This window comes from Homarus americanus, unplaced genomic scaffold, assembly GCF_018991925.1.
Source record: "Homarus americanus isolate GMGI-L3 unplaced genomic scaffold, GMGI_Hamer_2.0 scaffold7626, whole genome shotgun sequence".
In the NCBI taxonomy this organism is placed as follows: domain Eukaryota; kingdom Metazoa; phylum Arthropoda; class Malacostraca; order Decapoda; family Nephropidae; genus Homarus; species Homarus americanus.
Window position 1 is genome coordinate 19,799,413 of NW_024718273.1, and position 25,944 is coordinate 19,825,356.

The window sequence follows — 25,944 nt, forward strand, 5'->3', positions numbered from 1 at the left end:
ACATAATTTCATGGAATATAACCAAGTACCCTGTATGTATGTGCTTTGCATCCCTGAGAGTTCCCGGACAAGTAGCCAACATAACACAAATGATGTGTGTGCTTGACTATTAATTGTCATTTCTAAGACATGTGAATATGAAAGGTCCAGCACAATCCAATGTTTTGTTTTGAGGTATCTTGTTCCAGCTTTAGCATCAGTGCTGTTTTAACCCTTAAAGAAATACAGTATAAACAGTTTCTGTATACAGTATTACAGCATACTGTAGATATATTAGGACATTGACCTCCAGGAAAATATTAACACAGATTACCCAGTAATTTTATTCTCATGCCCAGGTCTTACATAAAGTGAATGAGAAACCACATTTGTGTTCAGTCACATTAAATTATTAAGAAAACAATTATTGCTAAATACAAACTTGTGATTGTACAGTAACATTGAGTGTTGTACTTGGAGTCAGTGTATCACAGTATATCTTATTTATAAAGTATAGCAACGAATGTTACTGAAAGTCTTAAGTAGCTTAACTCAAGAGAGAACAGGAGTGAATTTGGAGTAGAGTGAGTGAGCGACCGCGAGGAACTCTGGAATCTTAGCTCAGACAATAATGTGCACCTGCCCTAGCTATCAAACTCTGATTAGCAATACTGTACAGATTTATTGGGCTGTGTAATGTTCATCTTAAATAAGTGAATGTTTGAAGTACGTTATTGCTCTGTTAACTCCTGATAATTTACCTGCATTACTTGAATTTGTGGTCAGTGTGAGAGCCATTAGCTCCAACTGTACAAAGAAGTGGGAACTACAGTATATTCATATAAACAATATAATTATTAGCCACAACAGAACTGAGGCTGAGTTAACAGTGGCTACAACAAGATTATTTTTAGCCAACAACAACTCTGTGTTATTTGTCTCCAGAAGAATAATGACTTAACTTATACAAATGATTATCAAAGCATAAGATATTTCTCATGATTGTAAGTAATACTGCCTTAGATATTACTGGAAACTAAATATGTTTTTACCTTAATGTTAAATTTATTATATAAATATATGGAAACAGTGATCTAAGATTCCAAAATTCATTCCAAACAATAAGCAGAAATGCCAGAGCCGTGATCTTAGCAGTCTTGTTGAAGTAAATGTGGTGCTGTAGTGTAGCTAGTTGAAAGAAAGGTTCATGATTTAATAATTTACCACCACAGTTTAAGTACTGACCATGAACCACCGTTAAACAAGATGATACATACATTACTGTACCTGTACAGTATATAAATTGCAACCTGTGCAGGACTCTGACACCTCAATGCACTGACCCACACTCACACAGGGAACATTTCAGGAAAATAACATTCACAGGTATTTTTTACATCATGATTGTCATGCAATTCAAACTTCAAATTGAATTCAAGGAACTAATTAGTGAAATTTCTATAATATTAATGGGGCTATGACCCACTTACAGTACAGTCTACAGCTAAATAGTCAAGAACAAGGACATATTATGTAAACAAAGGCACTGGTATATATTTACTTGACACCATCACACATATACTTGGTGTTTGTGTATGACATGATCTCCATAATTCATATTTTCATCATAAAAATGAGATATTAGATTTGGTATGACTAAAAACAACCATTTTTATATTGATTACAAACATAACCTTATTCTTTATATCACTCAGACTAAATCATGCAGGTTTACTCTTACTGACTCTGTGTGTCAGTTAACACCAGATTGTGTTCACTTAAGTGTACATCAATTTCTGGTGCAGGAGTAATATAATCTACTTTCACAGAGTACCTTTTCTTTTCAGCTATATTAACAAAAATCCAAGGCTAACTCATAGTACAGTATTATTAAGCTTTCTGTTTGTACATGTTCGTAATTATTCATTGAAATAACCACCTTAATATAGTACTGTATAGGGGGAACCAGCCATGAGAGTGATCTGTGAAAGGCCTCGGTTAGCTTCTGATGCTTTAATGAATAAATTCAATGAGATAGACCGTGGTCACAGCAACAGCACGAAGGTCTGGTAAGATAATGTAGGAGGGAAGAGCTTATGATGATGAAAGTGAGGCGAAACATCTCAAATACAAGTCCACACAGGACCCTGATAAAGATTCTTGAGCAGGTAGTCCATGCATCTCACTGTACTGTAGTGTACAGCTGCTTTTCATTAAAAATGTAATAATTTGCTGTAATGAATGCATTAAAATAATCATTATTTGATAGAATGTTCTCAAAATATAGAAATAATATAAAAAAACATTGAGGTGAAAATATAATGTAATTTAATCCATCATCCATAATTGTTAATAATAACAAGAGAACAAGTAGCTTGGTGTTACAAAGACTTTTTTGAGTTAGAGGCCCACAGAAATCACCTCAGTGACTGTCCATTTTGTTGATAGGATACAGAAGGTAACCCAGAGTCTAGTAAGTTTAAAGGCCATCGTCACCAGAGGCACACGCAGCAATCACAGGGGTAGAGCACTGCCCTCTTGTGGGTGTGTGCTGCCAGCAGAGTACAAGAAGTGACTTGGAAGATCCCTGCTCTCAAGGCTGGTGGGTATAATGTATGAGGGGTGGCAGGAGCCAGATATGAAAGATGATGGGTGGCAGGTTTGAAAGATAATGGGTGGCAGGCTTGAAAGGTGATGGGTGGCATATATGAAGGGAGTTGGTCAGGTCACAGCGGCAGTAATTTCAGGGATCTTTGGTAGAGGAAATGTCAATGGGAATACCGGGAGGATTGACGTTCATGTTTTCTAGGCCAAAAGAGGAAAGAAGAACGTTATCCACGCAGATGACAAAGACGAAGACCATGATAACGTTATTCAAAATATTCGCACCTCTTTGTTGTTGGGGATCGTTTATGTTCATTGCGCCAATAATCATGTAGAGTACACCCACCACGACCTAAAACAATAAATCAGCAAGTTACTTTCTATGTACATGATAATCACTCCAAGAAAGAATGTTTAAACATCATAAAACTCTGTGTGATTAATGTGTCACCATTCATATGTGCTGGAACAACTTATCAAGAGACAAGAAGTAACAGGGTGTGATTTAGAATTGCTAAAGCAGAGTTTCCGTTGTCTCCGGGTACTGTGACAGCCCACAGAACTTCAATCTGCTGAAGTGGATCTCTACAGCAGACCGGAGGCCAGTGGTAGGTCGCAGGGAGGCGAAGGTCACCCAACATGGAGCAATAGGCATTGTCATAAGGCCTGGTGGGCGACGCTGGCAACATTCCAAAACAAAAAGAAATACACAAAGAAAAATTCTATGACTGATGCAACCAAAACTAGACAACTTCATGCAAAATCAAACTACTGTACCAAAGATGTTGCACAATTTACATTGTATGAAACTGATCATTATATTATTGTTCAACTACAGTAATCTGAATACAAGAATTTTGCACTTATGTATTTTAAAACTTGGTGTTTGTCAGTCCAAAATTTTGTGTTTTCCTGCATATTTTGGAATGACGTGTAAGGATGAAAACTTATTACTTTATAGATAATGATCAATAGTTCTTACTTCAAGGGTGTTTAGGGGATGAAGGTAGTGGAGTTTTTCACCGGGCGAAAACCATTGTCGAAGCCCGCCTGAATGGCGTCAAGTGCCATAATAAGCATGTTGAGCCCCATCACCACATGATTGATCACTACAGATGGATATTGATGTGTCGGCTTATTAATATTGAACACTGCCAAGACTCCCAGCAAGATGGCCGTCAGCCCCTATGACAGATAAAACTGTTACCAACCTGTAGGCACCATACATATGTCAAGTGACCAGCACCCATGTATAGACCTTGTTAAGGTGTCTAGTCTAGCCTGTGTTCTTGAATCAACCTTATTCATCTAAAGGGCAACTCCAGAAGAAATGAATTTTTCAAAGTGACATCTACAAGTTTTAAGTCAGATACTGTACAATATCAATAACATATTTTTATGCCCCCAAAATGTGAAATGCAAAATTACGACTCCAAAATTTTGATATACTGTACTGTAATAAGTTATCACAGAAAGAGTCTGATATCCCAGAATGATAAATGGCAGCTCACTGAACATTAATTCTGGAATGAGAGCTGAGTTAAGAGATCTATGTTAGGCACTGTGCAAGACAAAGCTCCAGAGGAAAAGTACAGTAATTATGTTCTAAATTCATACAGTAGTTCAGTATAATATTTAGCCTTTTAATTTTATGGCACAGTATTGGATTGTAATCTATTTGTCACTATCATTACTGTAGTTCATAGATAGATTTAGCAATACAAATACTGTAACCATTAAAAGTCATTTACTGTATTTGTAGTTGTCTGGTGAAAACAGCCAGTGGTGTTTATGCATTGCTGTCCTCACAGATTAATTATAGGTGAGACTCGCTCTCCCATTTACTGTATATTTATGAAACTGATGTTTTGTTTTATAATGGTTTAGAGTTAATATTTCTTACTGATAATTACCATGTTACTGGATAATTCTGGAACTATGTGGCCGGCAACGTTTCATTGTGTCAATGTCGGCCTTCACTAGCTTAGGTTCCGGTTACTGGTGGGGATGGAGGGGGGTTTTACTACTACTGACTGTACCTCTACTGGTATTTACAGAAAGACTGTTTTACTTCATTGATGTATATCATCCAAAATATATATATTTTTTCTAGATGATTCCTTCTAAAATCAGTGTCTTATACACCAGAAACTACGTTAAGTAATAATTTATAATTTATAGTTCCGGATGAAAATGGCGGTCATAATAAAATTACCTAAAATAAGAACCTTAAGTACAGTATTGTTAATAATTTATAGTACGTAATTACTTTATGGCTTTATTTATATAAGTTATAGTAAGTTTTGAAGAAAAGTTCTTGGCAACCAGCAGACTGAGGTAAGGGACTCCAGCCTGGGTCACTCACTGGTCACATGGTGCAAGCTTGAAGTTTATAACACCTTTTGCATTTTTTCTTTTCCAAATTGAAATAGTACTGAACTTTGTAGTGTACTCTACGTTTATATTAATTTTGATGTAGATTTATGTCATATAAAGATGGTGAAAATATTTTTGGTCTAACTATACAAAAGCAACTTTCAACTTGTTAACAACTGTCCATCTCGGTCAAATTTGATGATACTGTAGTTTGCTCTAGTGGCATCATGTGTTAAGTTACTGTACAGTATTAGAAAGTTTTATCGGGCAGTAATTTTTTTAATGGGCTTTGAGTCAAAACAGTTTTAGCTGTTTATTCAGGTTTCTTAACCATTTTATGGGAAACCACAACAATAACACTGAAGGTATAATGGGACTGGAGTTGACCTTCAAGTAACTTACCTTGTCAACATGCAAACATATATAAATATATTCCTGCTAAAGGTTTCCTCTGAGTAGATATAAAATACAGCAAAGTATTCTTATACCTGTACATGTACAGTATACCTACAGTATTTACTGTATTCAGGTAAATTCTGATACAGGTACAGTACTGTGCTCTTAATATTTATCTGTAAATATGAATTACTCAAAGGTAGAAGTTGGTATTATCCATATTGGAGTTGTGTTGTTATACGGTATTATGTATACTATACAGTAGTTTCAGTTCAGTTAACAAATACAACAATAATACAGTACAGTAGATGGTACAGTACTGAACAAGGACTTACATATCCTGTAAGAATTACTGTGCAGTACAGTATTCATCTTTACATTTAGAAATAATTTGCATTTTATAATGTGATATAATAATCAGTTGATGATGGTGGAAGGATCAAGTCAGTGTTCTGTACAGTACAGTACAGGTGTATTGTGTTGAGCCAACCACAGGTGTACGTGGCCAACCACCCGAGTGAAGAAGATAAAGTATAATAAAGTGTTCAGTAATGTACTTAAATTTTTGAAGGTGTTCCATACGCCAAAGATATCACTTAATTTTTGTGACTTAACTAATGAGTATATTGTAATTAATTTACACAGTAGCAGGTGTGTCATGTTACCCTCTGTTGTATGTTGTCCTTCTGGTGATACATTTATACATAGAAAATGTAAAATGTGTGATATGGACAAGGTAAGGTACAGATACAGTACAGTACTGTATAATGTAATACTGTATAATACTGTATCTATGAATAAACGCTGGATCTGAGAGCTTGAATGTTAGTGGGTCTTATGCCAAAGCCGGTGATGATGATGTTGAGAGCCGTGATGATAAAGACGGCGGACAGGTTGAAGAAGTTGATGATATTAGCGGGCACAGAGTACTTAGCCACCTCCATCTTACAGTCACACGTCATCGACAGGGTCAGTGACAACAGGCCAACAATGATCTGTATGGACAACTTCAGTCATACTACATCCAGAAAACTCACATACTGTTCTTACTTTAATTCACTTGTAAGATATTAGTTACAACAATAACAATGGAGTCCTGCCTCACCCATGGTCATGATAGATCTGCTCTTCTATGCTGAGTGTATGTCTTACTTTATGAGTATCAAGGCAGATTACTCAAGTATTAGCAGAAAGGCTCTGACCATTGTTCTTCACTGGTGTACCTGCTCTAAGGCTAACTGCCTGCTGTATGGGTGAAGACTTGTTGTCTTTCCTGACTCACCAGTTGTGTGAATGTTTTCAGTCCAGTCTATTGGTTCATCCATAATAAGGCTAGGTGCAGTATTGTACCTGTTGGGTGCCTAACCAAACTTACCAGTACAGTATGTTAATATAAAGTACAGTGATCCCTCGGTTAACGAGCGCCTCGGTTAATGAGATTTCGGTTAACGAGTTACCTTCCATAAGATTCTTAACTTCGGTTAACGAGCAATCCCTCGATTAACGAGTTTTTTACGAGCCAACCTCAACATGTTTTCGCTTGCATTTGGCGGTCCACCAGCTGTAGTATTAGTCCGCCAATGCAGTAATCGGTTCTAGGGCTTAAATTCCTTAATATTTTAGTAAATATCAAGAAGTTTATACTATTCAATAATTTTAAAAGTTTTATATTAAATTTTTTAGTCATTTTAACAATTATTGAACATAATTGAAGTATCGGAAGCTAGTTTTTTGCGCGCCATCCAGCCTGTCAACACACCATACAGGCGTCAGTCTCTGTGTCTTTTCAGTGGAGGTAATATCTTGCTTGAGACTCTCTTCAACTAAACTCTTTTTTTCTGTGTTTCCAAGCAAATTATTGGTCAATTTGAAATTTATTTTACATATTGACAATATATAATGCAGTGCAGTGTTGATTTAAAGAAAATAATCTTGTATTACACCAAGAGAACTAAAATTTTATGGGTGAAATGGCGCCATGGAGTGACTTCTCTTCCACCCCAATGCCTTCTCTTCTCCCTTCTCCTCCACCCCCATTCTTATTCCCATCATCATCATCATCCAGGAGCCTTCTACATACACACCTCAAAGTAAGTGTACTTTACTACCTTTTTTGTTGATTTTAGGCAATTTTCAGTGAGCTGGAACCAATTACCCAAAAACTCATTGAAACAATGGTTTCGGTTAACGAGCAACCTTCTAGAACGAATTGTGTTCGTTAACCGAGGGACCACTGTAACTTACCTTAATCTATCCTATCCCAACTTCCTAACTTAATGTGTAAATTATTTTAATTTAACTTGATATTGCACAGTACAGTACAGCACAGTACATTAGTCCTGAATATGTATTTATCTAAATAATGTCTAGTTGTATTATAGCTTAGTCCTCATGGTGTATGCTGCGTCATGTGTCAACAAACACCAACATTTTCTACACGACACTAACAAATCCCGACCCTGAGTGTGTTAAGTGTTATTGCCCGGGCAACAGAAAGCCATATACTATGCATGTACTGTACTGTATAATATGACATGAAGGATAAAAATACAATATGCAAATTGATTTCAAGATAAAGGAAGAGAACACGGGTGTGGTTGATGATGATGAGTTGTTGGTTGAGGAACAAATTCACGTTGAAGCAAACAATATGAACCACTTGATAAGACTAGATCCAGCAAACATTCCTGCCATGCTGGTCTAGATATTTGTAGTGGCCATAGAAACCCTCTGATAGTTACAACTGGATAATGCAGTTGTTAAATTGGTGTACAAAATATAAAACATGGATACTCAAATCCATAGTTGGTTAACCCATGTATGGCAAGGGATTACTGTACAGCTTTAGCTTGGGGTGACAGTACACATTTACATGCATTTACTAGATGATGATTGACTGTAGTTTTGGATGACAAAGATCTAAGGGTGGAGGCTCTTGGTTCTTCTCATTGTTCCATGCTTCAGTTTTGAGGAGGGAGGATGATTTTGTTTCTTTTGGTTAACTTCCTCTTGGTCACTTTTAGGCCAAGTCTAATGTTATCAAAGAATAAGATCCCCAGGTTTTAGGTTTGAGTTTATTATTTTACAAGCATGAAAACTTGACGATGATTCTTATTGTTTACTTTGTCCACTAAAGAAATTTAGGACTGTTTTAGGGAGGTGGCTCAGGCTTACTCAAGAGCTGTGAGTATTGATTTTAAATAAAAAATCTGAAATGGGTTTCTCTAGCGTATATTTTTAATGAGATTGTTAAAATGATTCAACTCGTGCTGCCTGACACAGTTCCTTGAGCACAAGATGTGAGAGGAACAACATCTTCAGTGATCTTCCTGCATGGTGTGTCACCTTAGGTCAATCCAGAGCAGAAGGAGCCGGACTACAATGACGATTTTTCTCAAATACCATAATAAACCAATAACTGTACTGTAATTTACTAATACACTACCTGGGTTATACATTTCCCTGAGAGGGTCCTTGATGCACTTGCAGTTGTTACCTCTGACCATCCTTACCTTAAAGCAGTTGAGTCACCCAGAGTTTACAGTACATAGACGGTAAATGAAGGATTGATCCTGACATCCTATTGTGCAGTCAGACACAGCTCAGGTGATAGTCCTCCCCCCCCCCCTCCACCCTGTTGGTTCAATCTCAAGACACACTCAATCCACCCACCTCTAATGGGTACCTAACATTACATTTAGAGAGAAGGCAGTCAAGTACAGTGCCAGCCATACTAGCTCCATATGTTGTGCCTATGGGTCCCTCTTTTGTGCTGGAATATTGCACACAACTCACAATAATTCTGAAACAACTTCTGAATACGTTTTATCCAAAGTTTCCTTCACTAATTGTAGTAAGGGAACCCCCCCACCCTACCTTTTGATCTATCCCTTGTGGTGAGGCTGTGTCACCCACCTGCCCAGGGAGGCTGTGTCACCCACCTGCCCAGGGAGGCAGTGTCACCCACCTGCCCAGGGAGGCAGTGTCACCCACCTGCCCAGGGAGTCATGGTGAAGTTGGGTCACCCACCTGCAGGACGAGGGAGAAGGAGATGAGGATGATCATTGCCGTGTAGTAGGGATGCTTCTCGCCCACCTCCAACACATACTTGAGCTGTGAGGCATTGGCGGTGAGGAGCGCCACGTCCAGCATGCCTTGTGCCACCGTCTTCTTGGTGGCATAGTTGTTGGCATCCAGTCTCTTCCCTCCCTGTAACAAAGAGAAGATTTTGCTATCATCATAATCATCATCAATCTGTGCCTTCACAAGTAAGTAATTTATAAACTTGTATTATCAATATCAAGATTATGAATTGTGTAGTTCTCTTCATGTACAGTCAGTATAAAATTATTCTGCACCCCTGGGTGCGATGACTCTCGCAACGAACACTGTGAGACTGACGCCAGGTATTGGTAAGGTTGGTACCTCTGATGTGTGATTCATTGTAAAACTAATGTGCTTTTATTCCTTATATAATGTGTAGTAACCACAGCAAAATTATCAGGAATACATATAAAACCCAAAGCACTTAAACCAGATAATGTCATAGCATTATACTTGTATATTATACCGTAGTCCTATGTTTAATCGCCCACATCTGGGAGGAATGGCAGGCACTCTAGAAACTGAGGTGCTGTATAGGAATTTTGCATACAAGAGATACAATGAAATCATTTAAATACTCATGATTATAACCACTATCTGAGAAAGTGATGAGAAGTGGAATAATACAAAACCTCAACCAGAAAAATCAATACCAAACATTTGTAACGTAGGAAAGTTATACAATATTACGCAGAGGTAACTGAGCTACCTGAAAGATGTGAGTTGAGAAACTAGCTATATTTCTTTAATATGTCACAATATATGATAAGAATAGGGGGTTGACTGGGGGTAACTGGTAGTTAAATTCACAAAGCAAAAACATTGTCAGTGTTATTTAAACACAGTGTGGCAAAGAATTTCGCCAGAGGAAGTGTGCTCATTTAAAAGAATGTAATGATTGGCCTGCACACCACACACCATCAGAAACAGACACCACAGCAATGACCTTCATTCCCATATACCTGCAAAGAAGCCACACATCACTGACGTAAACATGGAAAGGCTCCTGGAGTATGTTAGAGTATGCAGACAAGTCGGCTTGTTTCTGGGAAGACATTGTGTAATGCGATGAGAAGACGTTCAGCACGGATGAGATGACTACTACCAATAAGTTTGGCGCAGACGCAACGGATGGTAACACTCTCTCACCCCCCCCTTTCTCTCTCACTCACTCTTTCTCACTGTATTAGAAATATCAACCCCTTAGTTATAGGTTCAGGTAGTTAATTGGAGATATGAAGGAGATACTGCCTGTATTAACGACTGAATGGAACCTTTGTTACACATGTCACGCATCGGTAGTTGGCAGTATTTAGGAAATCTAAGGTAATGTTACGCATGTGGAATCGTCAACTACATAGTCAATACCGGGATGGCAACACATAATTATGTTGTCTCATCAACCTCTTTTATGGAATTTCCCAGTTATAAAGTCAGACATGTGGTTGGAACATGGATAGGTGGCAGAGTCAGAGCTGGTGTATTCGGATGGATTCACGCAAGCGGTGTAGGGGTGCTGGTAGATGTCGGTCCGGGCTGGTTTACAGGCAGGAAATATGTCAAGATATTGGAGGGGGTCCCGTTTCTTTCAGAGAAACGCTTGATCTACCCTGAAGGAACCCCATTCTACCTCTTACAAGACAACTCTCCCATACACACGAGTAATGTTGTCAAGAGTTGGTTTCAGAACCACCCACATGTTCGGCTTCTGCCACATCTTCCAAAATCGCCAGACCTCAACCCCATAGAAATGATCAAGACAAGTCGGCTCAACTTCTCCAATTTTGTGGTATTAATTGTGAATATGGTAAAGAAGAATATCTCCAAGAAGCGTTCTGGTGATAGAATTCCCGGTGATGATCGTAAAAGAAAGGATATAACACTTGAAGAGAAGCTCGATGTTATCAACCTCAAAATCACCCTTCTCCCCCATCAAGTTACATTCATATTTTTTCAAGGTAAAGTGTTACATTTACTGTATGATTTCATTATTAGATATGAATGTAACATTTATTTAGACTGTGCTATCCTTTGTGTTAGGCTAACTACTAAATTTTTTCGATTTCGAGTAATCTGCACCTAACCCTATTTTCTCCATAAGCCCTGTTATTTCTATTACGCGATTTCCTATAACACGATATTTTACAAGAACACAATTATCGGGTTATAGCAGAACTACCTGTACCATCGTACGATATGTTTTCCCATGTGTGGAGAGGCGGGAGTTTGTCTGTGGCAGCGCCGGGTTGCCAGTCACTGTCTGACGCTGCAAGAGTAAAGTCTGCAAAGAACCTGGTCTATTATTCAAGCCTCTCACATGGCGCAGTGAATAGGATGCCAAGGCCCGACACGCCATAACAGCCCTGACGAGAACGCCAACATGGCCCCTACACGTCCACGATTCTCGACGCCCTCAAGGGGACGCCAGGGCATCTCTACACCGGCGGGGAACACCACGCACGCCCAGCAGCAGACCATGAGTGCATTGATGGCTCAGATGGCGTCTCTAGCTACTGGCGGCCACGGTCATGCCCCTACGCTGGTCATGAAACCCTCAGCAGCGGTCGCTCCAGAGAAGTGTGAGGCAGAAATGCCAGCAGCGGCGTTTAGGACGTGGAGGCGGTCCATGAAGTCGTGGGTGATGTTGAACGGATGGTCACAACTGGTGGCCACACTCCGCATTCACCTGAACTGTGTCCCTGCACTCCAAAGGGTGATTGACTCGAGATACCCCAGTGGTCAGTGGGAGCAGCTCTCGCCCAAGGAAGCCCTGGACGCCATCAGTGGAGTGGTTCTTCAATCGTCGAACCAAGCTGTGAAATGGAACGAGTTTTTCAACAGCAAACAAGGTGAAGAGGAGCCCATGAAAAGGTACTTTCAACGATGCTTCGCAGAGGCGGTGGAGTGTGAATTTAAATGTCCCACCTGTGATAACGACCTCTCTGAGTACATGCTATTACGTAAAGTTATGGTGGGCCTGAGTAACCCAGTGTTGAAAAGGGAAATTTTCCAGGGGTACTCTAGTTATAATAGTGTTGAAGTGCTTAGAAACAAATGCATGTTATATGAGGCAGCAGTGAGAGATGCTGGTGTATTGTGTCGTACGTCTGGCCAGGCAGTGGTGGGAACACCCCAGTCGCGCGCACTGTGGGAACTGCGGCATGACACATGCCTCGGGCAAAAGCAACTTCCCTGCAAGTGGGGCCACATGTCACAATTGCTCAAAGGTTGTTCACTTCAAAAGGTGTTGTAGGAGTAAGACAGCCCTAAGTGCTCCTGTGGATGTGTCGGGTGCTGTCACAGTGGCAACAGCCCAGCTATCCCACCACCCCAGGTTACAAGTGTTAGTGACCCAGGCTGGGGCCATTCCCCCGCTAGGAAAAGTAAATGAAGGGGTCATGTTTATATTCTGGTAATAGTATAGATGAAGGGATCACATTTATACTTTGGTAATAGTATAGATGAAGGGGGTCAGGTGTGTACTCTAGGAAAAGTAGATGAAGGGGTCATGTTTATACTCTGGTAATGAAGGGTTTATGTTTATATGAGTACTTAGAGGATATCTAACTTTATTATGAAACTCTCAAGAGTAAACTTAGCATATAAACCTTGGTAAAAAGTTGACTGTAGTAGTGTAGTAAAGGTGTCGAGAGAGAACACTTGTGGCAGCACATGTTCCTGCCTGCCTCTCCCCCCCCTACTCCCCACATGTCTCAGTGAGTCATGGTCCCTGGAGAAGTGAGTCATGGTCCCTGGAGAAGTGAGTCATGGTCCCTGGAGAAGTGAGTCATGGTCCCTGGAGAAGAGTCATGGTGAGTCATGGTCCCTGAGAAGAAGTGAGTCAAGAAGTGAATCATGGTCCCTGGAGAAGTGAGTCATGGTCCCTGAAGAAGTGAGTCGTGGTCCCTCAAGAAGTGAATCATGGTCCCTGAAGAAGTGAGTCATGGTCCCTGAAGAAGTGAATCATGGTCCCTGAAGAAGTGAATCATGGTCCCTGAAGAAGTGAATCATGGTCCCTGAAGTGAAAGAAGTGAATCATGGTCCCTGAAGAAGTGAGTCATGGTCCCTGAAGAAGTGAATCATGGTCCCTGAAGAAGTGAATCATGGTCCCTGAAGAAGTGAGTCATGGTCCCTGAAGAAGTGAGTCATGGTCCCTGGAGAAGTGAGTCATGGTCCCTGAAGAAGTGAGTCATGGTCCCTGAAGAAGTGAGTCATGGTCCCTGAAGAAGTGAGTCATGGTCCCTGGAGAAGTGAGTCATGGTCCCTGGAGAAGTGAGTCATGGTCCCTGAAGAAGTGAGTCATGGTCATCGGATGGGTAAACAATGGTCCCTGAAGGGTTATGTAACATCGGCCACCTGAAGGTAGACGCGACCTGTAGTGTGACACCCTCCATAACATGCCACAAAACATCACTTACTGTCGTCATCACCGAGACATGAGTCATCCGCTGTTCATGTTACGCGTTATTACGCTCTTAGTACTCACGGGAGCAGCGTGGCAATTGACCCGCTTTTACTTCTCTGTAAAGCTTGGTACCCATTCACAAGTGGGTGAACTGGGGGTTCCCTGGCACGAGCTATCTACCATAGAGAAGTTCTATATCCACTCTGCCACCGCACCCTATAGTGCCAGAGTCTACAACATTGTTACTATAGTCATACTAAACAAAATGTTTCATTAAATATAATTGCCTTCCCATTACACGTACACATGTTAACGGTCTTCCCACAATACCACGTCTCACTAAAATTGGCAAACACAACTTTTCTGAGGCCAAAGAGCGAGGTTGGTTTCTTATAAAGGACAAAATAATGTTACGAAACCGGATCACCATTCAACAACACCCATCAGTGAACAGACCGGTGACTTTGCGAAATCTTTGAGATTTTTTTTTTCAACAATATCGTGATACTGTGTACACCTGGAACGGCCCTGAGAACCGTTAAGAAATTATGTAATGAAAGTCTTCCAGTTGTGTGTGTGTGTGTGTGGTGTTTCAAATTGATTGGTTGTGTTGCATCCTTCTCCCACACTGCTAGCGTAACCTAATAGCTTGACAGTGACGTTAGCTGTAGTATTAAAATAATATAACTTCTTCTTTGGGATTAGTACCTGAACAGTATTTAGAAAACAATACAAACAAAAAAATATTCAAGATAGGTACTGTGTATGTGTAATTCATGGTCTGGTAATATAATCAATGTTGCTAGAGGAGACGCACCAAACATATTGATCTAACCAAACACCGACTTACACAGGCTAAAAATTCCGTCAAGAGAACAATATAAACTATTTGTTTTATATCGTAGTTTTGATGACTCTTCAACCAGGATACTTTTTTTCAAGTCACGGATTCAGTTCATGGAGCAATGAATCCCGTTCTGCTTGAGTCACCCTTGGGCGTCTCGTGTAGTCTGTGGGTGTTGCTTCACTGGCGGAGACACTGCTCCCCACAACACCTACTTAGAAACGACTTGTTCATTAACTTTGTGGTTATTACTCTCTGTATGTGTCTTGTAACGACAAGTTTCTCTCCAGTTTCAAATTGTGTGTGGCAAGATGTGTACTTTTTATATCTGTGTAACATTATTACAACACATATAAAAATGAAAACTACCTTGTAACACGTTGACAGCTGTAAATTTTTTTTGGGAAAGTGAGGACATCTTCGTAAATTCTACAGGTCGTTTTGCATTAGAATGGCACAGCATAATCTGTAGGAGCAAATAATTGTTTGCGTAAATTTATACTAATGACATTGGTTTGACACTGTAGCTGACTCATTCATACTAGGATTAACTTAAAGGCGCCCTGTTTCTATGTACTTTTAACACCCTGCGCTTCTGGTTCTGGAATGTACTGAGGCATCGATTAACTGTTCAAAGAATCCAGCTAACCCAGTCCTTCAGTAGTTGTCTAGCCTTGACATGCTATTTTGTAGTCTCACCTTTAGATTCTAGCTACTGAAATGTCACAAGTTGGCTCTGTCTGACTGCTACCATTGTGGCCTTCGCTCAGTTTCTTGTTGGTTTGAATAAATTAGAGAGCCTGTATGTCACTATGCCTAATATTATGATACAGTACAGTAGAAGTGTTTTGGTTGTGTAACGTGGTCCAGTCTACCTTGAAAGCACTCCCATTACACCTGTTAGTGTCCGTGGCGATTATAACTTGAATGCAGACACCCTGTTGTCACATTTTCTTAGTAGCCTTAGGTAGTGTAAATATTACACTTTGGTGAAGACTTTGTTCACTTTTTCAGGTTCAAGTGAGACATTTATTGGAAATTTATGGAACTGATGCTGCTTTTTATGCAGTTTATATTGATAAGTACGATTTGAATAGTCATAGCTCTCCTAACACTTCATCTTGGTCGCTGTTTGAGAGAGAATTTAAGATATTGCACAATATAATACTTATGCCAATGAAAGCAATCGACTGTGAAGTTTTAGTTTACAGAACGGCAAATATGCAAGTGATGACGTCACTTGCCAGTTCAGTATGACCAGAACATTATGGCAGTGAATAGCGTCACCCATCACTATATACAGTAGTCACTTGACGGATTGATATAGAATTATAGACTAACATCTTGAAATGTAACATTTAAACTAACACTTATGTGCAAAAATTAACTTATACTACTTTTTCCTTTAAGAGTACAAATAAACTATTAGAATATGTATCGGACTATAAATTCATTCTAGCCATTGTAATCAATTAACGATGAGGTTAAAAAGTAAAGTATTAAGTCGTGCTGCTTTTTATCTGAAGGAGTGACAATTAGATGTTTGTCCAGTAGGCCTACTCTTGGCACCTCGCAAAACATTAACATTGAAATAAGATCTTGTAATTCAGTTTACGATCATTAGTATAAAACCCTACGGTAATTTACACTAAACCTTACACGACACGCATTGTGATGGATCAAGGGAGTCTCCGTGGAGACAGCAGACCTCCATCACCTCCCGCTGTCGCGTTGCCTCGACAGGTGAAATGGTGTAATTAAAACAATTACAATTTCCCAAACAATAGAACTTATCACAGCTTCCGGAATTAAGCAAATATATATTTCACGATGCTTCGTGCAGACATATCCTTCACACAAGGAGAAGCTTGGCACTGTATAACGAAACCTATGTGACGCAACAGATGGCACGTCACAAGCACCACACACCAGTGAAGTGTTTTCTCCACCATAACCGTCGTGGTAGTTCAACTCAAGGACACTAGCACCTTACAACCACTAATTACCAGCAGAAATGTTAGTTTCAGGAGCCACTTCCCCGCGGTGAAGGTCGTGACGGTGGTGGTAGTGATAGTGGTGGTGGTGGTGTTGACAGAGGCATGTATTGTATAAAGTAAAAATAATCGGTGCAACACACCGACGGGCCCCTAATTTTGCTGGCCCCCAAAATAATACGCTGGGGTTGTCTGGTTGCAGTCATATACTGTATTGTTATAAAACACTGAACAAATTGGACTGAGTACTCCTTCTTGGGGGTGCCAAGTTACAATCTTTGACTTCACCTTTGTAGCCCTTAAATAGTGCAGCAGTCTTTTTGTTGTGTGGTCAGAGTTTTGATAGTGTCGAGTAGTGGTGGTTGTGTGATATGGTGTGGTATGTTGAAGTGTTGGTGGTGTGGTGATGTATTGTGGTATGATGGTGGCGATGTGGTTTGGTTGTATGGTGATAAGGGTCATGGTAACACAACAGGGTGGAGTCAGCAGCAGCAGGAAGTAATACATTATGAAGGACGGATGAGAAGTTGGACCAACAATGGATAGTTAGGTAAGAGGCGGGTGTTGGTAATATTTGTCAATCGAATATATATATAATAAATGGTTTTCCCAGATTGTGTGATACAACTTATAATCTAATATTGTATTGGTACCTTGAATACATCAATTTACATTTAATGGTAAATTATAATTATAGTTAATCATAATAATTATAATACAGTATTTAAGGCTTATATAACACTGTATAAATAAAATTTCATTCCAGGCAACAAAGATTTTTAATACAAAAAGAGTAGGTGTCGGTGACCTCACAGTTAGCGCTGTGTGACGTAAGAGTTGCTGGCACCGGGAGTAATGTTAGTTGTGCCACACTGATGAGGACACCCCTACACTACATCAAGGTCTTAGAACTACAATACATTACGCTAGGCTACACAACAATACACGTGTGTCCGGCCAGCACTCAATTCAAAAGGACGTGTATTACCATATTGTTTACCTGTTCCGCTTAACCACATTACAGCAAACGTTCACATTGCTCAACCCTCAAGTTGTTTCGCCGTTTGGATCACAGTTTATAAAGTTGAGAGAAAACGTAGCATTACTCACACTTCTTCATAATAATTTTCTCAGGTGAAATACGCGTTGAAGAATTTGGTATGGGTAGCAACACTGCGTGAGCATTGTGTAAAGTGAGGTGTATCGCGTAGCTCGTGACTCACGTCAGCCTAGGGCAGTTATCCCCACTTAACATCATCATGCCCAGGGGAGTATTTTAAGGGCTATATCTCCCATACAGCCAGCTATTTCATTGAAAATTATAGCGTTGTGTGAGGGGGTTCCTCCCCCCAGGACGAGGAGGGTACAGGGGAGGTACGCCACGTGTTGTTCCCATCATATGGTGGGGGAGGTTCTTGGCCAGAGATTTTCCTGGTCAAAATCGCAAGGTTCCCTTAGCTATGGCTTCTATTTTGACCTATTTCCCCACCTTGAGTTCTTTTTTTAACCCTGCCTGAAACTGCGAGACATGTTTTTGTTATCAACCGTCCTTGTCAACAAAACAACTCGATTTGTGGATCTGCATCTAATTTGGGAAATTGGTGAACATAAATGTGACAATTAATGTCCAAACGATAAACTTGTGGTGGAAATAGCACCAAAATTAAACAAGTGTTGCCACGGTAACAGTTTGCGTTTTGATAACCTTAGAGAGTTTTTCGGGCGTTAAAGAAAACGTTGACATAAGTGTCCAGCGGTGACTACATTATATTACAGTAATCGTCATTATTTCGATATTTACCTTGTCAATGTAACTTTTTGTGAGCAGGGATGGCATTCATACCTGAGGTCTTACAGATGTCAACATCCAAGGATGAATGAAATCACTTTAAAGATACAATGTGTAATGTTAGGAGCAAATTCAGACGTCTAAGGATACTTTCTGAATAAACACTTCAGGGTCACTCATACTGTAGGGCATATATTTTTGCACTATTTGCCTTTGATATAGAGTACAGTATATTGTTTGATATGCTGTGATTCTTGGTAAGAGGTGAGTTACTGTGGCCTCAACTGTACAGCACCACCAAAAAATATATAGTCATTTAAAGGCTTTGCTTAATGTTTACGAGAGGTGAATCGAAATTTTTCTGAATAAAATGTCTTGCTGATTTTTTTTCATTGCGATTTGGGGAAATGATTTTGCGTATTCCAATATTTTCTTTTCTTATTATTCCCAAGGTTTACACATAAGACCCCTAACTTGAGCACTACGAATATTTTGGGTGAACAATACATAATAGGGAAGGCAACATATGACGGCCCAAAATTAGGAGCCACCACAAGTCATCAATTATTCAGTTTCTCGTTCAATACCTAACACTCGAGGGAAGGTTTGACAAGGTGAAGTGTACTGCGTCTGCGTGGCGCCAGTTATGCCAAGGGAACTGAACGATGCAGTTTGTGAGTTTCATAATATTCTGATGGAATAAATATTTATTGTAGAGCAGCCAGGCTTCGAGTGTCAAGAAGTTTTTATATAGTCACGGGATACCTAGAGTTTGTGCAGTGGCTGAACCAAGTTTCTGACCTTTATATATTTACCTCGTTGGCTAAGGTGGTGTCAAGGCGGTTCCTTCAATCCTCACAGAGCCGCCAGAGTCAAGGGAGAGACTAGGAAGTGCTGGTCAGTGTGAGGGGGTGACACGCTATTGGCTCCTCAACTATAGTTAAAGCCTCTAATCGAAAATTACATCCTGACCTGCCCAGTGATTGTCCCGTGTTTTCTTGTGTGTCACCACGATTGGAGAAGCGATAACTTGCTTAAGCTAACTGTTCCATACGTCCACAATGAACAGTGCCAAGTTATTTTGTCTCATTTTGGTGTGTGGACGACGTGTCTTGAACATATTTCATGTTGAATAGGTTGTACATTACAGTATATTGTCCGTACTACATGTAGAGTAACAGAATACTGTATGTTTCAGTAGTTGGGACAGCCGCTGGTGTTACCATGATCAAAGTTGAGAGTACTGTTCACTGCAGCTGGATGATGAGACGTGACCAGCGTGAGCACAGAGTTTCCTTAACAGAGATTAATCTCCGTGTACAATGACGGCCACGACACAGTCAGTACAAGGGACGCTACTTGGACAAGGATCTTCCCATGGCCCTGAGACCTAAGTTGAGTCGTGCATGACACGGAACATGTGTCTCATGACCTTCCGTAAATTTTACAAAAAGTCAGATAATTCTGTCCTCATTTTCCATTCTACGCCAGTATAGAGGACAATTTTACATACAAATGGCCAAACACTCAGATGAATTTGTCTCTCAAACGTGTGTGGGGTGGGGGGGGGGGATCCGCCGACAGCAACTCGTCCTTGTCACTCACGAACGACTTCCTGCTGTTACGTGACGTCACACTACCTGGAGGACGTGATAGATATACCCAGTGGAGGGCGTGATAGATAACGCTATATACTGTATATATCCTGCATGGAGGCATCTAACCTGTGTACTAGACTGAGTGGGATGGTGACTTTGTATTTTTCGTGTTATTCACCATTCATCAGTTTATTTGTCATTCGGACAGTTGGTCTGGTCTTGTTACGATCTTCACTGCCCAGTATTACTAAAGGAAGAAACTATAGCACCTGTAGAAAACCTGCCTTGTTTGATGGTGTCACACTAGAAATCACCTTTCTCACTGCCGCTATACCACCAACACGAGAGAACACAAGTACAAGCTCGCCAAGGTGTCATACAGGACGAATGTAAAGAGATACTTCACACAATGCACGGTAGACCTATCGAACCATCTGTTAATTTCTACTCAATGTGGAAGCAAGAATAGTGCTAGGTTTTAAAATGTCCCTGGATAAGACAATCGAGAACAATGGAGTGATCCTACACAGGCCTCATTCTTTCGGCATGGCCAACTCTAGTTGGGGTGGCCATTAAGCAAATATATTAAGAGTTTTGCATCCAGGAATGTCATCTTGATCTACTTCATGTTTGTCCAAACATCTTTCAGGTAACTCGCTTGGAGCTGTGACCACTTACTCTGGACAGTAATTCCTTACGTCCATTATACGGTGTAAGATGTTCTACGTCAGCTTGGTGTGTACTGCTGGTGGTGGTGTGCCGTCTCAGGCTCGGATATGTTTATCATAGTTATCTCTCACATTTAGTTGTGATCACGAGAATCTTATATAGCTGGTAATTTATCGCCATTAGTGTAAGATGCATAGCGTATTTTGAAAATACTTATTTACCAAAACCTTGAAAATTTTCACTTTATTAACGACTTGTGGTATCGTGACACTGATGGCATTCTGAATGTCATCTGCCGTCACATTCATGACAGTGAGGTAAGGCAGGTGAGGCACCACTGTATAAGGCAGAGCAGTGTGGGCAATATCTGCACATCACCACTTGTGTGTCATCAAGGTAATTAACCTTAAAGGTTCATAGTGAGTTGGTTTTTATATAGCCAAGCAGTGTTCTATTGTTTCTGGGCTTAACATTTGTGTACACAATAAGATGCTTTAACATTTTTTACTCAAAGGTTAATTTTTTTTATTGTAAGATATTTTTTATCTGAAATTATATTATAAAACAAAAAAGTTTGTGATCTATCCTTTACTATAGCTTTGGTCTTATTGTTCTTTAGATATACAGTATTGCATAATACCAATGTATCCAATTATATCTCTAACGTTTGGCTACAGGCACGTGACGTCAGTGGGTGTTGGTTGATCTATACAGCTGTGGACGCGCCCGTGTGTTTACTCAGGTGTAAATAATGTCAGGTGGCAGCCTCACCACACCACCACTGGTAACGTTGACTGATATCCTTTCTGCAAACTACTAACTTTAACTTCCAAGCATGAATTATTATTGCTAGTACAGTTCATGGCGGTGTAATTAAAACAACATGCCATAATAATCCAGTCACTCAAAATCCATATCAGCGGCTTTAATAATTTATGACAGTATACGACATGAAGCCACCAGACTCAACTCAGTCACATACTGTAATAAGCTTTGATAATTAGTAAGTAAAATTAAGTTGTTTATGATTGGCTCTGACCTGTAATGGCTCAAATGGTGTGTGTAGTAGTCTCGTAGCCTCCCACACCTGAGGCTCGTAAACATGGACGCATTTTCCTAAGTTTACCGTCATTTTAGATATACCGCATTATTTCATTTCATTAACTCAAAGGATTTTATGTTATACTTAGGTAAAATGTTTCTATAGTCTCACCTGTAGTGTGTTGTACTAAAATGCAACATAACTGAAAATCATAATTATAGTGTGTGTGTGTGTGTGTGTGTGTGTGTGTGTGTGTGTGTGTGTGTGTGTGTGTCCATTACACGCTTGTCCCCCACCTGTAGAGCGAGGGTTGCTAACTTTTCACTTGTTTCTAATTATTTTTATGATGTGAACACTGAAAGTGGGTCCCATAGTCATGACGGCGTTAGGGTCAGTGTGCTTACAGTATATTAACCCTTCCGTACACAAGGCTAACTGCTCTTCACAGCCTTCACTGTAACGTTACAGCTGGGTGCACAGGGATGAAACCAGCGACCTTTAGGACAGGAGATGAACGCTGTATGCACTCGGCCGCCGCACCCGTTTAGTGATAAATAAAATTCCTTCGTGAGACGTCAATAAACAGCAGACGTTGATAATGTGCATAAGAACTACACCTCCGCTCACTCCACGACTATGACCAACAGTGTTCAGTAACTAACTTTATATTCTCTCTGACCAACACTTAAGGTAAATTAATGTTTTGTACAGTGAACCCGGAAGTGTGCAGCCAACAGTGCAACTATCCAACTCGTGTGGGATTTTCTGTGTCTCAACCCTCTGATGTTACGGCACGCGTGGTGTAGTGAGGTGTAGAGAGGTGTTGAGTGTAGTCGTGTTTCCACTCCCAGGACCAATGTGTATCAACCCCCCCTCCCTCCCTTAACCACACGCACTTCCGCCCACACTGACACCCTCCACCACCCACACTGACACTCCACCACCTACACCCTCCACCCTACACCACGACACCACCACACACACTGACATCCTCCAACACCCACAAACACATCCGCCACGCCCATGTTTCCTCCTATTCATAAAGGCAATAGAGAGGTGTGTGTGTGTGTGTGTGTGTGTGTAGCGTGACGATAAACTTGCGTGTACAGTGTATGGTCATCACCTTGGTTGCCACACAGGAAGCCATAAAGGCAGGCAGGAAGGTGTGTCGTCAGGCCCACCTTGTAGTTCACCTCCCGCGTCCTACTCTGCCACACCTAATATTTCCCACCTTATGTCTTGACCTTCAATTCATTATTTTACTCTTTATCAGCTTATTAGACGTTCGGGCGGTTGGTCTGTTCTTTGGTATGAACTTTATTGTCCAGTGTTAGTACAGGAGGAAGATGTAATACAGTGAATAACAACCCCTTCCATGTGTGTCTCGGGCCCGGACATACGAGAGAAATCCATGCGTTCCCGCTGTACCACCAACACTCCCATGACCTTTGAACTCTCTTACGAGTGTCTTCCTCTGGCCTCATACAACATACATGTGAAATGGTCAGAACAGGATCGACATATTGGATGTGACTCGAGATTCAGCATGGCAGCCCTTTAAGTTACCTGTCCGGGAACTTCGAGCAAGGTTTCACCCCTCGAGTGCTTTAACACCATCACCACGACACAGTGATGGAAGCAGTGTGGTAATACCTAGGTGATAATAACACACAACACAGATGGATAAGACCGTCGAGGTTTAGGAGAAACATACACTAATGACAACCCAGGAATAACAGGGATAAATGTATGGTACACCATGAATGAATGAATGGATGTATAATAAGACCGGCAACCAGCCATGGACACCGCGAACACTGCCTCCCGAGAAGAACCTAACTGTTTTCATTCATTCTGAAGTCGCCTCCTCAGCTGAGCGTCCAGTCACACACACATTGTATAATACTCATCCATCTATGTTCTAATGTGTTGTTAATGACTGTAGATGTTATGAAAATGTTGCCCAGTAAATATAACTCCATCGTGAAACTGGGGAAAAAATATCAGAACTGCCGTGATGAGGAAACGTGATAGAACGCTGTAAGATGTAAAAGTGCGGGACATCTGCAGTATTTTAAAGCCCATTGACAGGCGTGTATGGAAACGTTCGGATCTTCGGTGACTTGTAGCAAGAAAACTCGACAATGGCGTAACATTCGTTGTCTTGGTAACTTAACACACTACAGCACAACACACAGTAAGATATTTAAGACTTTTGGAAGTTGATATCAGATCTTTCCCGAACACGACAAATGATATTGGGAAAAGTTCTCTCGTAATTCTGGAAGCGCTTAGTGGTCAGTTAACTTGACTTGGTATATCAGGTAAATAAACTAGTACAAAATTAGATGCAAGGTTAATACACGAGTGGCATGGGTTACGTAACGAATACCATTACACTGTGAATAAGTGATACAGGTGTGCATGTCATGGGTAGGGGGAGGAGCGATCAGTTACCATAACAACGTAACACTGTGGTGGGTGGCGCGGGAAGGTAGACAAGATGGAAGGCTCCTCTTTAAATAACTAGGGTCGGTGTGAAGTTATGTTGCCCCTCTCTGGTTCTGGTTGTAAATTTGCATCATCTGTTCCATTGTTCTGTATTTTTAGAATTAAATAGAGTTGTGTCCTTCAATTGTTGTGTGACAAACTGTTATGTAATTTACCGCTGCATGAAATTACGTAAATAAAAGTAAAGTTTATGAACAATTCGAGTTTTTTCCTATTATATCATGAAACTCGGAAGGAAGGTTTAGAGTGTGTTGGTGTAAAGAGGATGGTGTTTTCGTTACTGCACTCACTTTACACCTAACTAAATACGTTATGTAGAGAAACTTCACCGTCGCACACTGTCAGCTGCACACGATCTATCACACACTAATGTAAACATAAAGAGGAACATTGAGTGACTCAGTACGCGGCTGACTCCTCGTTTAAAGTAATGTTTCACTGGTGTATCCCGGTCCTTGTGTTGACCCCCGGTGCAGTACAGTGAATCATGGTAGTACGTACACCTACTGTCATGACTTGTGGGTCTATGGACGACATGGTGCCGTTACTGTTGTTGTACGTGACGCCGTCCGTCTTGTAGGTTGGAGTGAAAAGTTGAACACTCATGCACCACCAGCAGTCAGCCCGCCGTCAACAGGAGCTCTTCTTGTGTCCTGCTCGAGGCTCCTCCTCCTAGGGTCTTCGTCACTATTTCTGGCAACTTTTGACACTTGTATCACTCTGCCCTCACCGCGAGATGGGTAGGAGGGAATGGGTACAAGACTCAACAGAGACTGGGGTGCGGTGAGAGGGTAGGTAAGGGAGTTGTGGAGAGAGGGGAGGATAGGTAGGGTAAGCGGTCATGGGTAAGAGAGAGGGAGGGATCGTGTGTGTTCCCTCGAGCGGCTCACCGACCAATGAGCTCTGTGATAAACTTGACACCGTCCACAGGTGCGCTGGGGAGCTATGCAGGGCGGCGCCGCGCCCGTCTCCCTCACCTCACCTTTGTTATTTAATATACAATCAAAATATCTACCATTAAACATTATTATTATTTTCTTGTTACAGGCATAGTGGTGCTTTGTGTACACACTACCATCACCCTCACACGCGACCTTGGTGTACACTCCTGTTAATGCCACCATTATTTGTCTGTGATAACAAACATTTATTTATTCATAAATAATTGGTCTTATCTCAAATTTTAATATGAAATTTATGAAAATTTGTTTTTAGATTCTTGAAAATGAAATGACTGCACGATCACTTTCGGTTTAAATTCAAGGACAAGTTTAAGTAGCCAAGGTTGATTATTGTACTTTACGAGGTGACGATGTCCAGTACTGACGGCCCTGTGTTACACCCCTTCACCTACACCCATCACACCAACTACACCTACACCCCCTACCCACACCAACTACACCCACTCCCCCTAACCCTACACCCACACCTACATTCCCTACACATCCATACACCCACCCCCTCTACACTCACACCCCTACCCCTACACCCACACCCCCTACACATCCATACACCCACCCCCTCTACACTCACACCCCTACCCCTACACCCACACCCCCTACACATCCATACACCCACCCCCTCTACACTCACACCCCTACCCCTGCACCCACTACCCACCTCAATACACCCC

The 25,944-nt window shown here is 40.9% G+C and overlaps 1 protein-coding gene across 4 annotated transcripts; it reads right to left on the reverse strand.

Moving 5' to 3' along the window:
- Window positions 1-309: 309 nt before the first annotated feature.
- On the reverse strand, window positions 310-25,205 carry LOC121859561 (ninjurin-2-like). 4 transcript variants are annotated; one of them, XM_042356485.1, is made up of 4 exons: window positions 24,813-25,205; window positions 9,385-9,564; window positions 3,566-3,768; window positions 2,807-2,935 (listed from the first exon to the last, which is right to left on the reverse strand). In XM_042356485.1, the coding sequence occupies exons 1-3, from the start codon at window positions 24,915-24,917 to the stop codon at window positions 3,577-3,579; spliced, it is 477 nt and encodes a 158-aa protein (XP_042212419.1). In that variant the 5' UTR covers window positions 24,918-25,205; the 3' UTR covers window positions 2,807-2,935; window positions 3,566-3,576. The 4 variants fall into 4 exon arrangements, with proteins under 4 accessions (XP_042212416.1, XP_042212418.1, XP_042212419.1 ...); XM_042356482.1 differs by lacking the exon at window positions 3,566-3,768 and having other exon boundaries at window positions 310-2,935; XM_042356484.1 differs by having other exon boundaries at window positions 2,798-3,768.
- Window positions 25,206-25,944: the final 739 nt, after the last annotated feature.